This window comes from Peromyscus eremicus, chromosome 18 (assembly GCF_949786415.1).
Source record: "Peromyscus eremicus chromosome 18, PerEre_H2_v1, whole genome shotgun sequence".
NCBI classification, from domain to species: Eukaryota; Metazoa; Chordata; class Mammalia; order Rodentia; family Cricetidae; genus Peromyscus; species Peromyscus eremicus.
Window position 1 is genome coordinate 37,943,301 of NC_081434.1, and position 17,172 is coordinate 37,960,472.

Here is a 17,172-nt window from a genome sequence, read left to right on the forward strand (position 1 = left end):
ACAGAAAACAGGTCAGTATTTATCTTGTTGATAGCACAGGAGGAGGCAGATTACAAAGTGGCATGAGAAAGCTTTTGAAGTGACAGATATGTTTACTGTCTTGGTTATGTTGGTGGTTTCCTGAGTGCACACGTATATCAGGACTTAATAACTGCATCTTAAATATGTGCTCCTTATTATATGTCAGCCAAACCTCAATTTCTTTATTCACCTCAAACATTTTTTTACATCAGCTCACTCTTCCATTTTCAGAGTAGATCTTTGAGGAAGAGGATTTGTCCCAAATCATACCACTGGCTCAGTGCACAGGAAGTTTGTTTCCCCGGGGAAGCTTCCAGGAAAGTCGTGAGAGTGCCTGGCAGACAGTGATCTTTTAGCATTACATTGGTCTGCTTCTCCCATACATGCCCTACTGCCTCTCTGTACCAACACTGTACTAGGTACACACCACCATCTTTCTTTTCAAAACCCGATTCTCAAAAACCCTCTACACAGCTATGGAAATAATCGACAAAATGAAAGGCAACTTAGTAAGTGGGAGAACATGAGACTGCAAACCATGTTTCTGATGAGGGGTTGATAGCCAAAATATTTAAGAAACTTAATAGCAAAAAAAAAAAAAAAAAAAAAAAGCACATAACTTGATTTAAAAATGAACAAAGGACTTTAAGAGATACTTTTTACACAGAAAGCATACACCTGGAAAAACAGGTGTGTGAAAAGCTGCTCAACATCATCAATCTCAGAAAAATGCAAGTCAAAAGATACAGCACTTCATACCTGTTAGAATAGCTGTTACCAAAAGAACAATAGGGTGTGGGAGACTGGCTGTGGGTCACAATGCCCTATGCGAACCAGCCAACAAATGTGGGTCATGGAACTCATCAAAGAGAACATCAAGTTCATTATCGAGAACACAGACCTGGCGGTGGCCAATTCCATTCAAAGGGTCTTCATCGCCGAGGTGCCCATCATAGCCATCGACTGGGTTCAGATTGATGCCAATTCCTCAGTCCTTCACGATGGATTCATTGCTCACAGGCTTGGATAGATCTCCCTCACTAGTGATGACATTGTGGACAAGTTGACGTACTCCTGGGACTGCACATGTAAAGAGTTCTGCCCTGAGTCTTCTGTGGAGTTCACTCTTGACGAGAGGTGCAATGAAGACCAGACTCACCATGTTACATCTCGGGAATCTCATCGCCAACAGCCCCTGGGTTATTCCGGTGACATCCTAGAACCTGGATAACAACCCCCAATGACTATGTGGAGCAGGATGACGTCTTTATTGTCAAGATGAAGAATGGCCAAGAGCTAAGACTTTAAGCCTATGCCAACAAGGGCTTTGACAGGAACATGCCAAGTGGAACCGCAGGGGTGGCTTTTGAATATGATCAAAAAAATGTACTTGAGCATGTGGTGTATCCCAAGCCTGAGGACTGGCCAAAGAGTGAGTACTCCGAGCTGGATGAGGATGAGTCACAGGCTCCCTATCACCCCAATGGCAAGCCAGAGAGGTTTTGCTACAATGTGGAGTCCTATGGCTCACTGCACCCTGAAACTTGTCCTCTTAGTCCTCTCTGAGTTAAAGAAGTTGAGTGATTTACAGACTCGGCTAAGCCATGAGATCCAGAGTGACGTGCTCACCCATAAACTAGCCGCAGCTAGTCTGCAGCAGAAGACTAAGTTCAAGGTGACCACTGGGCTTCAGGTCTTGGGAGCCCTTCTGGTTTCGGGGCTCTAGACTACAATTTGTTCAAGCTGCCTGGAAGGTCATCAGAGAGATTGCCAGGACTTCCACTGGTACTCGGCGGGGCAGTATTTTATGAGGCATTTAGCATCCTTGACCCTACCTTATTGATCAGAACCTTAGGCATCCTTTCCATCCTGTTTCCTAGCTCACTAGTAGGGGTCCCCTATTGCTTCCTAGTTAAGAGCCACTGGCCTAGACATCTAGTCACTCCAGCTTTTTAAATCTCTACCCAAGGAAAGGAGTTTTCACAGCCCTACCTTAGGCTTCTGGTGTTGAGACTGAGTATTACGACCTTCACTGAAGCAGCCTGTGACCTTTCAGGTCCTCTTCCCAGGGTCAGGTCCAGCTTACTGGTACTTGAAGTTTCAGATGTCCCTAAGCTGAGATGTCAGCCTTTGGGACTGGTATTAGACCCTGACTATCCTCTCTGTCCACAGGTGAACTTGCTGCTTTATACTCTGGCCTGACTTTTTTTGGAGTCGGGAGGTACCCCTTCCGTATTTCCTTTCTCTTTAGTAAAGTTCGGGCCCTGCCTTAGCATGTCTCCAGGTAGGCACAGACATGCCCATAGTAGTTTTCAGGCAGCCTGGGGAACAGCACACACCACACAGAAAGAAATTATTGATCAACAGTAATAGTCTTTTTACAAGTTTTTATTTTGGCAATAACGAGCACAACATTAAAAAAAAAGGTGAAAATGGATGCCGGTGCCAGGGAGGGAAAAAGGGAAGCCCTGTGTACTGCCAGTGGGAAAGGAAATGGCGTTGTCGTTATGGAAAACAATATAGAGGCTTCTCAAGGCATTGAAACTCAACTGCCACATATCCCAGCAATTCTACTTTGGGGTACATATCCAAATAAATCAGTATGTTGAGAAAAACTTGCAAAACTGAGCCGATATTTATTCAGCATATTTAGAACAGTCAAGGTATGGAAACAATCGTAAGTGTGAATGTGATACATGTATAGAATGGAAATGTATTCAGCCATTGAAAAGCCTTATGACAATATGGATGAGCTTGGAGGGCTTCGCCAAACACAGAAATACTCCATAATCTCACTTACATGTAGAATATAGAGTAATCAGGCTTTAGAGATCTGATGTACACCATGGTGGCGATGTATATATTAATAAATTTGACTAGAGCAGTCATGACACAATGTGCACTTTATATACCATAATATATCCAATCTTGAGAAATTTAATATTTTTAACTAATCAAACCCTGCTTTCCCCCATTCCCCCCCCAGCACTTGACCCCAGTGCCCTGGTGTATAACAAAGGTTCCTTTCTAATCTGTTGGTATCTAAACTAGTTTTTACTCACTGTTGAAAACCTAGGCTGTGTTTTCCAGGAAGCTCCACTCTGCCTTCACTTAGTCTGATCCCTGAAGAGTCAAGCCCCATGTTTACTGAAATGGGCTTCCTTGTCACTGCAGGTCTGAACCGCTTGCTTACCAATGGCTCCTATGAAGCTGCCTTTCCCCTGCATGAGGTATTGTGTTTCCTTTCCTTACCTCTCTTCAGTTTCTTGTTACTAAAATTGGCTTCTAGGAATAGCCTTTAATTTGTTGATAAGGCATACATTCAGAATTTGATTTAACTTGTTTAGTAATTAGAGAGCGTCTACTTGCTTCCTTCCATTTCTCCCTCAGTGTCAATTTATTTCTCTCTTTTTATGTAACTGAAAGAACACTTAAATCAAGAATCACTCAGCATGAATCCAGAGAAATGACTGGAGACTCTAAGTCATGCAATTAAAAAGGCATTGAATGGAAGCACCAAGGGAGGATAAATGTTCCTGAACTATATAGACTTTGCAATAAATACATTTATAGCTATTCTTTGAAAGAATGAGAGCAAACTTTTTCAAAGTATTAGATAAGCAAATGTAATGAACAGAAATTAATAATATTGTATTCATTATTGTAAGATGTGTAATGATGGTGTCTTTATTTGCTTAGTACTAAATAGGACTTTAATAAATCATTTGTAATGACTTTCCTAAGTATAATGGTGATGGCCCTTATCTTGAATTTTCTAATGGATCCTGGATTATTTAATCCAAGATCTATCCCCAGGTTTATAGAAACAGAATCTTCATGATTATTTAGAAATTGTCATTCCATAAATGGGGCTGATCTCTGACGGTGAGTCATTGTATAAATATAGACAAATACCACAGCTCCTGCCCTCTTGCACCCAACAAGGCCAGTGGGATAGGGGGGCACTGTTTACTAACATACTTTGGATGGTGCTCCAACTCTGCATAAACAACAAGTTTCTCCAAAACATGTATTGTTTTTGACATGTAAAGTTTCTTTTCTTGATTTTTAATACCAAGAGTATGTCAAAGGTTGGACAGAATTTTTAAAACCTTCTTTATTATGAAAACTAGAAGCCATAGTCTGTGCTCTTACTCACAACTTACCAAGAGACATTGATGGAATGGCAAGCCAGAGCTTTGACACAATGCTTTTCTGGAGGCACATGCTCCTGACTCTGATCCTTAATACTCATCCAAAGCATCAAGTGGCTTCCTGTGGTTATTAGCTAGCATTGCCTGAAAAGGGGTTTCAGTGGGCACTGTGTACCCCCCCCCACGTCCTGACGCTGTGTCTGTGCATGGCCAGGGGTGAGCAGGCATAGTGGATTAAAGAGGAAGTACATCCCCTTTCATAGAGAACAAGCCCTTCCTAGCTGCTGTCACCCCCTCCTACCACTGCTACCTTAAGACACGGGTGTCACTCTCTGGTTCCTCGTGGCTTTGTATCCCTCACCAGCAGTGGTGTTCTTCTCCCAGGGAAGTTACAGAAGTAAAAACTCCATTAAAACCCATGGAGCAGTGAACCACCGACATCTCCTCTATGAGTGCTGGGCTTCCTGGGGCGTGTGGTATAAATACCAGCCTTTGGATCTTGTAAGGTGAGTTTTTAACTGACTGCGCATATAAACGTTGCACTGACTAATGAGGGCATACTGACTTCTGGAGTAAGCTTACTTGGGGAAGACCCATTCAGCTCTTGCCCTAACTTGGGTTTTTCCAGAGAGTAGCCTCTCAGAGGACATTGGCTGTTCTTGGTCAACCCACCCTCACTCTGTTGAGGGTGATGTTTCCACCAGATGGACCTCAGGGAGGGGCCAAGGAAGGGACAGAGGTGATGGGTTAGACATCCCACAAGACTCCATGAGGAGCAGATCACCCAGTAGAGCGGTAATACTGATTAAATGTATTAGTGATGATCTAGAATATTACTTCCCACAGTTGACTATCTCTGATCCAAAAATCCAAAACTGTTTCTCTAATCCTAAACTCTCTAATCACTAATAAAATATGACAAGGGGAAAGTTCCACACCTGATCCCCTGTGACAGGACAGTCAATACTGAGGCAGAGTAAAAATACATGGCCATAAATGGTAGACTTAGGTCCTTTTCTAAAGATGCCTTACTACGTGCAAGTATTTCAAAACCCAAACTTTGAAAGTTGAAACAGATTTGGAAGTTGTAATACTGCTGATTTCAAGCATTTGGGGTAACAGTTATTCAGTGATTTGTGCAAATAGGACAGATGACACACTCTCATTCCAGGGCATTCCACGATTCATTTCTTTTAATCTTACGTGAATAATCCTTAAAGAAAGATTGTTTTAATTTGTAGTTCAAAAAGGAATCATCTGTTAGCTTGTGATAATTGTGTACTTATATTTTTGTTGTTTTTTTATTGTCTAGATCTGTCCAAAGTGTCATGGCAGTATTGGGTACTACCATCTCATTATTTATTTAAAGACTATTTCTTAAGGTTGAGTGATAGCAATCCACAACCATGAATTCTTCATTAAAGAGTGAGCCATATCTAATTCCTTAGACTAGCTAGATATGTTTCATTTACATCTGGACCCTATAAAAAACAATAACTATAAAATAAAAAAAATATATGAACTCAGAAGGGAGTAATAAAAAGATAACTCACTTTATATTCTGTCTTCCCAGGTAGCTGTTCTTCCTACCACAGCCACTGCCGCCTGTTTACCACATGTTTATTCCTCGTAGACCAAAATATTGATAAATTGCATCCCCTTCTTTGTGGGTACCACATGATACAGATGACCCAAGTGAGGAAAAAATACTTCCCGAGATGGGATCGTTTTCCTTTGACCAGATGCAGTTATGCAGTTATGGTAAAAAAAAAAAAAAAAAAAAAAAAAAAAAGGGAGGGAGCAGAGGAAGGAAAATAAAAGCAAATTTTCTTCCCAGCCTCTGCCCCTTTAATTACACAATTACAATGATGAGAAATTAAAGAGCATTGCTAGAGCAAACCACCTCCATGAGGACAGCATTATGATTGGAATTTTATAGTCAGTCTGTGATCTCTGGAGTTGAGAAACTCAGTTTCTTACAAGAGAAAAAGACCCTGAGTATTTGAAACAACTAGAAAAAAAAACCAGGCTGTGAGTAATTAGATAAAATATGTGAGAGAATTTGTAAGGTTTGTACCAGTTCAGTGAATGGAAAAGACTGAACGTGGGTCAGCAGGTTCACAAAAGTGGGGCAGAGCTGATGTCTGTTGGCCTTGACTTGGTCTACCAAGACTTGAGTGGAATGAATTGTGGAGCATTCTAGAGAACATATATCTTAAATTCTTCTCATCCTGTAGATGCTGCATTCTCTTTATCTCTTGAATCTGACTGCGTCCTCACATCCTCAAGTCTCTCCTGCCCACCTATGCTACCCTTGCTCGTTATCTGGTCGGTGGCAAGGACACAAGCCCCTTACCTGGCTCCCTTTCTCACTGTGACTCGTCCCAATCCATTCTGTATTCTCAGGATAAGCTGGTATATAACAATGTCCTTTCAGCTTCAGGGTAATTCTACTCCACTGGCATAAAGCAATATGGGAGAAAGTTCATCTCAGAGCTTTGAGTTGATCAGAGAGCTATGTCTTCTCTTGGCTCCCCTTGTCTGCTTTACCAGGAAAAACACTATAAGTGACATCACTGAGCAAAGGGTCATAACCCTGAACTTCACACATGACTGTGGTTTCAAGGTTTTTGTGTCCCAAACAGGCGGTATTTTGGAGAGAAGATTGGACTGTATTTTGCCTGGCTGGGATGGTACACAGGCATGCTCTTCCCCGCGGCCTTCATTGGGTTGTTTGTCTTCTTGTATGGCGTCACCACTCTGGATCACTGCCAAGTCAGGTACGGGAAACTCATGGGTGAGCTTGCCTTTGCTCCATACTTAGAGATGGCAGTTTGCGCTTGGAGGTCGTTCACAGTCTGAACATATGTAGGAACATATGGTGGGAAAGTCGAAAGCTTCTCCAGGTTTCCTGTGTCCCTTGCCCACACATCTTTGGTCTTTTGCTACCATGGAAGCAAATGTTACGACTCCAGACAGACATGTGAGCAGCCATACATCCATGGAACAACTCACTCCCATTCAATGGCTACAAGTTGTTCCCTTTCTGAGTTTTTCCCTGTCTTAAAACTGGTACCTCCTGGTACAGAATAATAGGTAGCAATCCTGTTTTCATGAGTTCTCTGTTGCTGCAAGGAATCTCTCTGCTCCTAAGCCACAAAGACTCTTCACCAAATTACTGATGCCTATTGAATGATCAGCCTCTAGATGCCAATCCATCCCTTGGTTTCCTTACCAGAATATGGCTTCAGATATCCATAGACATCTTATTGCAGAGCTGGGTCGTGCTGATCTTAAACAATGATGTTCCTTTTAAGAATAAGTGATTTTTGCCTCCTGCCCACAGAAATATTTTACTTTCTATGACATTTTTAATAATACTCAGTTTTCTCCAAGGATTAAAATCTTTAGTTACTCCTCTAATTTATTGATTTTTTATCATGTACATAGAAATGAAGGCATGCTTGGGGGTATCTTCCTGTTTCCATAATTCAGTGTGAAATTGCTTCACATGGTGAAATGTTGTGTGAAGGGCTCATTTAGTACAATTTGGGGCATATAACAACAAATGTTTTTCTTCATGTATTTCCCTGAGTTTAATTTATTAATATGTAAATAAAGATGATTTATAATTAGGGTGATAAGCAATATTAATACATGCAGAGGTTGTTTACATTAATATCAAAAAAAAAGACTGAAAAGCTTCTGGGGCATAAAATGAGTATATTGGGTCTTATTTGTCAGTTGGACACTCTAGCAGTGTTTCAGAGGAAGAACTGAAATACATTCCGTGTCATCAAGAGGCAGTCCTTCTCTGTTCTCTTTTTCAGTAAAGAAGTCTGCCAAGCGACAGATATCATCATGTGTCCTGTATGCGACAAATACTGTCCATTCATGAGGCTATCAGACAGCTGTGTTTATGCCAAGGTAAGTCTAAACAGGCCGCATTGTAGGTGGGACGGAATTTAACATAAACTTCCCCGCAGAACACTGGGTGGCTTTTTCCCTCTGTTATTTCCTACATATTCCTACATAACCTCAAATTATGCTGTGCGATGGGGACATCACCATTCAGTGTTCCGATGCAAATAGCCTTTTGAATGTGGTGCATCTAAAAGATGCATCTCCAGGCACCATCACAAGATGCTGCATCGTGGCCTGGTGTGAAGAGCACAGTGTTGGAGTCAGGGGAAGTTCGGTTTGAGTTTTTGCTGTTGTTTGAGTGGTTTGTATTTATTACTGATTCCATGTGGGGCAATGACACAGGTCTCTCGTGACGTAAATTCTGGGAGCATCAATGTGATTTGTGTTGCTTTGTTCTTTACAATCCAGTGAATTTTATTTTTACCCATGATCTTAGCCAAAAGGCCGGGAAGCAATGGACTTTATGGTTTACATTAGGAAAGATTAGTCATAGAAGGGATGCTGTCTTAATTTCCTTTCCTGCTGCTGTGACAAAATTCTCTGGCAAAAGCACTTAACAAGGGAGGAGTTGATTTGGGCTCACAATTCCAAGGTAGCATCCACATGGCCAGGAAGGCGTGGTGGCGGGAAGCACAGTGCATCTGCGGTCAGAAGTGTGGGAGGATGAATCTGTGTTTAGCTAGCTTCCTCTTGTTCCTACAGTCCACCACTCGAGCCCAGGGAATGGTACAGCCCACTGATGTGGACGGAGCTTTCCACATCAGTTAACCTAATCAAGATAGTCCCTCCAAGGCATGGCCAGAGGCCTGTCTTCTAAGTGATTCTAGATCCTGTCCAGTTGACAACTCAGTATTACCCATCATAGATGCATGGGTTTATCAGACTACTAAAGGGATCCGTGGCAGAGAAGATGGCTGAAACCCCTGCTCTCGACATTCTGTGACTAACCAGGAACCTAAACACCCACGCATTATTCTCGGAGACCTCTGCTACATGCAGGCTCTGGTTTTGACTCTACTCTCTATCACTTGTTTGTCAAGAACAAATTATTTAAGCTCTATGATCCTGAGATTCTTTTCATCTACAGAGTGGACATGCCAAACAGTAAGATCTCAGTAAATGACAACTGTGGCTAGGTAGCTTTCCTTTATCATTACTGTCAGTAATCAGATCCAGCCCAGCTCCCTGCCCATTGCCCGTGAGTAGGTGTTACCTTCCTGGGACTAAGCTTGTTCTTAAATGCATTAAGTACCACTCCTCTCTGACCCACTCCATGACACATCCTGATAGCTGAATGGTACTTTGGAAAATGCTCAGAACATGACACTATGATTTCTGTCATGTGCTATCTCATGCCCCTTTCTCGTGGTATGTCTTACTTTAACAAAATATTAGATACATCCATCAAATTCCTAGAGGATCTTTTTAAACTTCAGGTCAGTGTCATAATTGCAAACAAAATCTAGAGTCCAGGTCAACACAGTCTTTCCTAAGATCCACTGCCTATGTGCTTGCCTAGATTCCAGATATAAAAGGGGTTGGCAGACTTTATCAGACATCTGTGATTACAGCAGCCTGGATCTGGCTAATTACTCCGTTGGCTTTGTACTGTTTTGTTCACTTAGGACAAGAGAACACTTGATAGGCAGCCCACAGCCCGCCCCTCCATAATGGCTGCAGCCCTGCAGGTGCTGAGTCCCGTGGGCAGAGCCCAAGCTGCAGCAGTCAGCTGTGAGTCTAAAAGGACTGGGGCTCTAAGTATGTGTCACAAGAGACCAAAAAAGCACAAAGTGCCTCTCCCTCTCTTTAGAGGACACGTAGATGGGGACTAGAAAGATGGATTAAGCAGAGCAACCTTAAGAATTACACAGTTAAGAAATCAAGAACCTTTGTCAGCAATGCGATTTTATTGAAAAGCCATGAGATAATTTATGTTTTAAAAGCCTGCTTTTGGAAATCATCAAATTTTTATGGTTTAGTCTTTGTTTGGTGCTCTGTGTGTGTTTGTTGCTTATGAAAGAATGTCTAATGTGAAGAGTTGCTCGAGTGAAGTTCCCTTTCTAGGAAATCCTTAATAAGTCCTTCAATTAAGCATCATGAATAGGTCAGAGTACTCAGATTTCCCAGGAGCTTCTGTTGGCAGTAATTCTGCCAGAAATCTAAATAATCCTAATTCTAATGTTAGGTTATTTCCATAATTGCTAGGTAGTGTGTGTTACTTCTAACCTGCGTGTCAATTTTGAGGCAGGGGTTGTTGCCACCATTTTTGCTCAGAGAAGTAAAATCTACTCGTCGTTACTCATGGGATAGTAAACCTGATAAACATGGGCCTCGGTTTACCAGACCACACAACACGTCTTCCTTACCGCCGGGCCCAACTGAGCAGTATGATGTTTAGACTCTGGATTTTGTGTTTGATCGTCTCTAAAAACTTTAGACTCAAGTCAGGAGTGACAGAATCAGAAGTCTACAGGCTTCCTTTAGAGTCACTTATTAGAAATGTCAAGAGTGAATCTGTGGGTCTTGGATATCGAGAGTAAATCCAGCCCAGCCAGCAGATGCTCTGCTCTCTCATCAGATGGTACCTTACCCTCGTCCTTGGCAAGAACAAGAGCCTGAAATCTACCTCCAAGTAGTTTAAGTAGGGAGAGACTGGCAAGCTTATTGTTTTCTGCAAACAAACAAACAACAAATCACAAAGTAGCTCCCAGCTTGAAGCTGGCACCCTCTAGACCCCCAGTGGCTCTCCAATACCCTTGTGCACACTGTCATTCTGCAGACAGGTTCACTTGCTGGGATGGGAAGATGGCTGCACCTCCAGACTTCTCTCTTCCTTCCTTCCTTCCTCCTTAAGTATCCTTGTTGTGCTTATTTTAAATTCTTGGTCTTTGGACTGGGAATAAAACTCAGTAGTGGTCCATTTGTCTAACGTGTATGAGGCTCTGGGTTTCATCCCCATCATTAAAAAAATCACTACAGTTTTTGCTCTGTTGTTCTAGAGTCTTTGCTCCTTCAGAAAGTGTCTGCTGGGCTGGGGAGATGGCTGAGCAGGTAAAGCGTTTGCCACGCAAGTGTGAGGGCCAGACCTCCGATCCCTAGCACCCACGTAAAGCCCAGGTGGATGTGACATCATGCCTGTAATCCCAGCATGTCAGAGACAGAGACAGGGAATCTCCTAAGCAAGCTGGCTACATTAGCTGAGTCAACAGGCTCTGGGTTTGACTGGGAGACCTCACCTCAAAATATAAGGTGGAGAATAATCAAACAAGACGTCTGGATTTGATCTTATGCCTTCACACATACACGCACACATGGAAATGCATACTTATATGCATTCCCATACGTACACATGCCCCACACTGATCAGTTTGAGACCACTGCCCATCTCCTTGGAACATCTTAAGGTCTTTAGTCATACATTTTGTTAGTATGTGGAGCCTATTCTCTTGCTTTTCTTTGGTGGGATTTGGCCGAGGGAACTATCAGATGAGCTAGACTACCACTTTGCTAGGAACCAGAAGTCCCCATTTTCTCATCTATTCTAATTCCCACTGATAAGCACAGCAGAAAATTGTCTCTTCAAATGTTTATATATCCTGTCCCAAGGAAGTACTCTGCTGGGTCCTACTGATCATGTACTTCTTGGAAACAGCTTAAGAGACATCTGTTGTGTGGGTGGGAATGATCTAGGCAGCCACAAATGACAGCCACAATTCAACCAAGAACCTACTCTCATGTTACAAGCTACTACATTCACCAAATATCCAGATAGGGAGCCTGAACCCACCATGTACTCTTAGAGCTGTCGGATCATGTGATACTGGGCGGCCAATTCCAGTGCAACATTCCATCTGGCGTATGAAAAGAATAGGATTTAGATACTTGTGCCACATTTAGTGTTTGAATACTACCCAGCTCTCCTATGTTCAAAGAAAGAGAGAACATAAAGTTTTGGAATAATATAAAATACTTGACACTATGATATGGCAAGAAAACACCTGTTTATGCAGGGCCTATTCTTTAGGGACAGTAAAGTATACTTTACTAGGGAAACATAAAATGCCCCCAAAGGCTATGCTTTATGAAACTATCAGCCATCAATTTGCCATGGCCTTTGGTATGATTTGGACTGGAGGTAGAAATGAGTGTGGCTGCTTTGCAGTAAGAATGGAACTTTAGATCACATTCTGGTGAAAAGGTATTGCTCACTGTCTTTGGGTTCTAGGAAGTGGGTAAACACAGTGATTACCTCAGACTTTAATGAATGTGAGAGTGAATTTGATAATGGTTCTTGTCTCTGCATTTATAATGCTGAAATGCAATGTAGCCCACAAAATGTCAACTCAAAACTATAGGAGCAAAATAGCTGTGTTTCTGAAGTAAATAAATGTAGCTGGAGTTCTCTCCAGTCCCGCCTGGGCCCACAGCCACTCAGACCCAAATAAACACACAGACACTTATATTATTTAAACTGTTTAGCCTAATGGCTCAGGCTTCTTGCCATCTAGTTCTTATATCTTAAATTAATCCATTTCTATTAATCTATAAGTTGCCATGTGGCTCGTGGCTTACCGGTACTTTACATCTTGCTTCTCATGGCAGCGGCTGGCAGCATCTCCTGACTCAGCCTTCCACTTCCCAGAATTCTCCTCTCTGCTTGTCCCACCTTTACTATACTTCCTGCCTGGCTACTAGCCAGTCAGCATTTTATTTATCAATCAATCAGAGCAACAGTCTTTCCATACCTAGCTATTGCCAAAGTAAACAGGTAGCTGGTTCTCGTTGTATAGTGGGAATGTGCTGTGTGGACCCGGGGATCAGTGTTCATTATGACATTTTGTCAGTCCCCTAATGGTTCTATTTCCATTCTAGAAGTCTGAAATACGTAATTTTAAATCCTTAATAAAATTGGATCTAATTTTATAAATTAAAAAAAAGTGCTGGGGATGTTGTGAATGTGTTCACAATAAAATGCTGATTGGCCAGTGGCCAGGCAGGAAGTGTAATAAAGGTAGGACAAGCAGAGAGGAGAATTTTGGGAAGTGGAAGGCTGAGTCAGGAAATGCTGCCAGCCTCTGCCATGAGAAGCAAGGTGTAAAGTACTGGTAAGCCACAAGCCACGTGGCAACTTATAGATTAATAGAAATGGGTTAATTTAAGATATAAGAACTAGATGGCAAGACGCCTGAGCCATTAGGCCAAACAGTTTTAATTAATATAATCTAATTTTATAAATTAAAAAAAAGTGCTGGGGATGTTGTGAATGTGTTCACAATAAAATGCTGATTGGCCAGTGGCCAGGCAGGAAGTGTAATAAAGGTAGGACAAGCAGAGAGGAGAATTTTGGGAAGTGGAAGGCTGAGTCAGGAAATGCTGCCAGCCTCTGCCATGAGAAGCAAGGTGTAAAGTACTGGTAAGCCACAAGCCACATGGCAACTTATAGATTAATAGAAATGGGTTAATTTAAGATATAAGAACTAGATGGCAAGACGCCTGAGCCATTAGGCCAAACAGTTTTAATTAATATAAGTGTCTGTGTGTTTATTTGGGTCTGAGTGGCTGCGGGCCCAGGCGGGACTGGAAAGAACTCCAGCTACAAGTAAATGAGACATTAAGAACAGTGTTTGGGAAGTTAAGAACATGTAAACTAACAACATGAGCACCTTCCTGGTCCTAAGTATAGTTATATCCATATCTACATAGATGTATGAGAGTTTTTAGGCACACAAAGTAAAATTCTTAGAAACACTATTGGAGCTGCTGACAAGTGTTCAAATACTTGATCCTGATGTGAACAGAACAAAGTCTTTCCTCCACATCTGAACTTCATAGTCAGAAGACACCCAGCCCCTTCTTGCTCATTGTCAAGGGGAATATATTCACCAAAGAACCCTCATAAAGCTCACAGTATCACCATAACTTTTTTTTATATGCAGCGGTGAATATAGCAGTTAAAGTGTTGTGCATGAGAAACTAGCTGAACCGATTCTGTTATTCCCAGGTGACCCACCTTTTTGACAATGGAGCTACTGTGTTCTTTGCCGTGTTCATGGCCGTCTGGGGTAAGTGAACAGCAGCCGTAAAGCTTAAGTTATCTGCCCTGTGGCATGTTCCTTTCGAGCCTCACTCTGGATGTCGAGGGAAGAAGCTTGAGAAAATTCAGTTGGGTTTTCTGTTGACAACAAACAGGTCACTAATTTACTTGGTTTACTTTGAACATGATAATATACAGGGGAAATATGTCTGATATTTTTCTTTAAGATCTTGGACAGCTTCATCAATTTCCTTGGAATCATCCACCATCTCTATCTCTCATAATCCTTCTGTGGCTGAAAGCTATCAAAGATGTTAGCATCCATAGGCTATCTGTGAATAATCTGGTTCCTGTAGGAGTTCTATCTTCCTTGGTGGAATATGTGACAATATCTCACTATTTTGCTATCCTTAAATCCTCAATGCATTTGTATCCCTTACAAATAGGGAGAGGAGGAGGAAGAAGAACTAAGCCAATGATTGCACAGAATTTTGGCTACAGGGTTGAGATCAAAATCAAAAATAATACATATCTTGCCTCCCTAGAACATATAGGTATCATGATCAGGAAGTATAATAGGCAACCAGTGCTTAAGTTTTGCCGTTGTTACAAATGAAATGACTTTAGAAAATGAACTTAATTCTTCAGTCTGTGGTATGTAACTTTTTCTGGTCCCAGCCACATATAAAATGGAAGTAGCTTCCAGGCATACTGGTGGATATTAGAAGCGCTTGCTCATAGCCAGGGATAAAGCTGCCATAAGCATCCTCACGCAGCATTCCCAAAGGCTAGCTCTTCCTTGAACAGTAGTCTACTAGTGGTAGTGAGGTATGTTTATGTACAATGAGCAGTCTCCTGGTGTCATTCAGGGAGAATTAAATACAAACCTCCCATACCTACTTCAATATTTCTCCAATTTTAGATACCCACTGATAGATCTTTTGAGTGAGATAAGTTTTATCCTCCCACAACTTAACCTCTAAGGTTATACTGAAGTGAAATTTTGGTACAATGCCCTTTGTCTGGAAGGTAGAGTTTGTCACCTCTTCCCCAGTAATGCTATTGTAAAAGAGATTGCATTTTTTTGCAAGTTGTCCAGTCCTATGAATGACAACTAAGTTTTATCGATGGTCCCTTTACCCAGATTGACTAGTTGGTGGTGGAGCATGGAGTTGAGAAGATCCTAAGATTACAAATGGGTAGGCTGGAGACTTGACAGCTCTGTGCTTTGCAATATCTGCAGTATGAGTCTGGTAGAGTTCCTCTACGACATTTTTGTCACAAAGGAACACTTTAGGGCAACTCTAGGCAAAGCAAACCTTAGATAATTCACCCTCTAAATTGCTTCATCTTGATTGATAACTTATTGCTTAAGTCCTATGTTATTCCCAGAAATGTGCTCATTTGAAAGCAAGAATCCATCATCCCAGGTATTCCTTTGCAGAAAGGCACGTATCTTTTGCAGTGATCTAGAACAACCAAAAATAATGACAGCTATACTAATAGTATGTGGTTATTGCTACACACAGTCATAATCATTGTACATATCTCATTTAATCCCCACCACAACCTTCAAGAAAGCTACTATGCTCATGTAATAGCCGAGGAAACTGAAGTAGAAGCCGGCATAAAGCAAGGCCGACAGTTAACATGAGCAGTCTGTCTATAAAGCTCCTTAGCTTTATAAGAGGCATGGGTGTTATTTGTAAGCAGTTGCTTCAGCTTTGGAGATCCCAGCCTCCAGATTACAAAACATAATGTTCATCCTGAACCTCACTTTTGCTGCTTTGGGATGGTGATGTTTTGTAGAGGTACATAAGTTCTAAATGGAGCTCAGTCTCATCCTGTCAGGATCATGTCTCAGGATTGACACGTTGCAGCGTTTAAGAAAACAAACGCACTCTATTTTCAGGATAATTGCTAAGACAGAAGCTGATGAGACAAGAGTGATTTGCAAGACCTCTGGGTGGGTGTGCTGCTGACTGCGTTTGCTGAACAATCAAACTCCGTTTGGAGCCAGTGGGCAGCACTGTCCCCACCCCTGGCTTGCATGTTATTTTGCTCATGTTCCCACATGTATGGCAGTGGGGCTCCATGGAGATCTCTAAGTTATAGCATTAACCCAGGACTCAAGGTACAATGTGGCTCTTTCCTCTGTGCCCTTTTGTGTTCACAAGGAGTCGAGGGACAGGATAATTGTGGACTAAATTAGCTTCTCTCCCTAGAGAGAAATGAAGGATCATTAGGCAAGCAGATGCTGGCAGAGACCTGGAAGTCAGGAAGTAGATTATCTCCCTCTGATCTTTGTTGCCGAATCCTCTTCTGAATCCTCTTTTTTTCCTTATTTTTTTTTTTTTTTTTTTTACTTTTCAATGTTGTTTTAAAAATTAACCCCAGCAAAAAAGCAATGAGGTGAACCATGGGGCGCTGTAAGCCCTCCAGTCAAAAATGACAAGGTAGTGGATACTTTGCGCAAATTGAAAGGTTTTTGTACAATTTTGTAAGGGATTAGAAAAGGAAATCTGCCTCTTTTTAAATTCATGTTATTGTAATTGGCCTTTTGTTTCTGGAGATTGTATAACTTCATCTTTTGTAATCTTATCCACATGTCCAACAAAAAAACAATATTGTCACGTAATTAATAAAAACATCACACTAAAAATTAATTAGTTAAAATAGTATTGTATAGTCAAAAGAGAAAAGGCATATGATTAAAAAGCATCCACTATGTATGGGTGTGTGTACATATGACAGTTCATCGCTTTCTCAGAAACCATCAGAATGGATCACTGTTTCCATTTTATAGCTGGAAGGACTTAGAAGCCCAGAGAAGCTCCTCGGCTTACTCAAAATTACGAGGTAGCTAATAAGAAATGGAGTCTAGTGTTTTAGCCAGATACTGCCTGTCCCATTCTAGAGTCATTTCCAAGTCTCCTCCAGAGGTCACATCAATTAAGATCTTGGTTAGTAGCAGACTATACACTCCTTGTCACTGGACACTGGGTGCTGTTGGCTGGTACAATCCCTGGAGTGGTGTGA

The 17,172-nt window shown here is 41.7% G+C and overlaps 1 protein-coding gene and 1 pseudogene across 1 annotated transcript in view; both read left to right on the forward strand.

The window, feature by feature from the left end:
• Ano4 (anoctamin 4) overlaps window positions 1-17,172 on the forward strand; it is a 235,532-nt gene that overhangs the window by 169,748 nt on the left and 48,612 nt on the right. The window contains exons 10-14 of the mRNA XM_059245810.1: window positions 3,196-3,251; window positions 4,560-4,681; window positions 6,821-6,955; window positions 8,006-8,102; window positions 14,101-14,161. Coding sequence (XP_059101793.1) covers window positions 3,196-3,251; window positions 4,560-4,681; window positions 6,821-6,955; window positions 8,006-8,102; window positions 14,101-14,161 — 471 coding nt within the window. The remainder of the gene's footprint in view (window positions 1-3,195; window positions 3,252-4,559; window positions 4,682-6,820; window positions 6,956-8,005; window positions 8,103-14,100; window positions 14,162-17,172) is intronic.
• Window positions 841-1,747, forward strand: LOC131895317 (DNA-directed RNA polymerase II subunit RPB3-like; annotated as a pseudogene).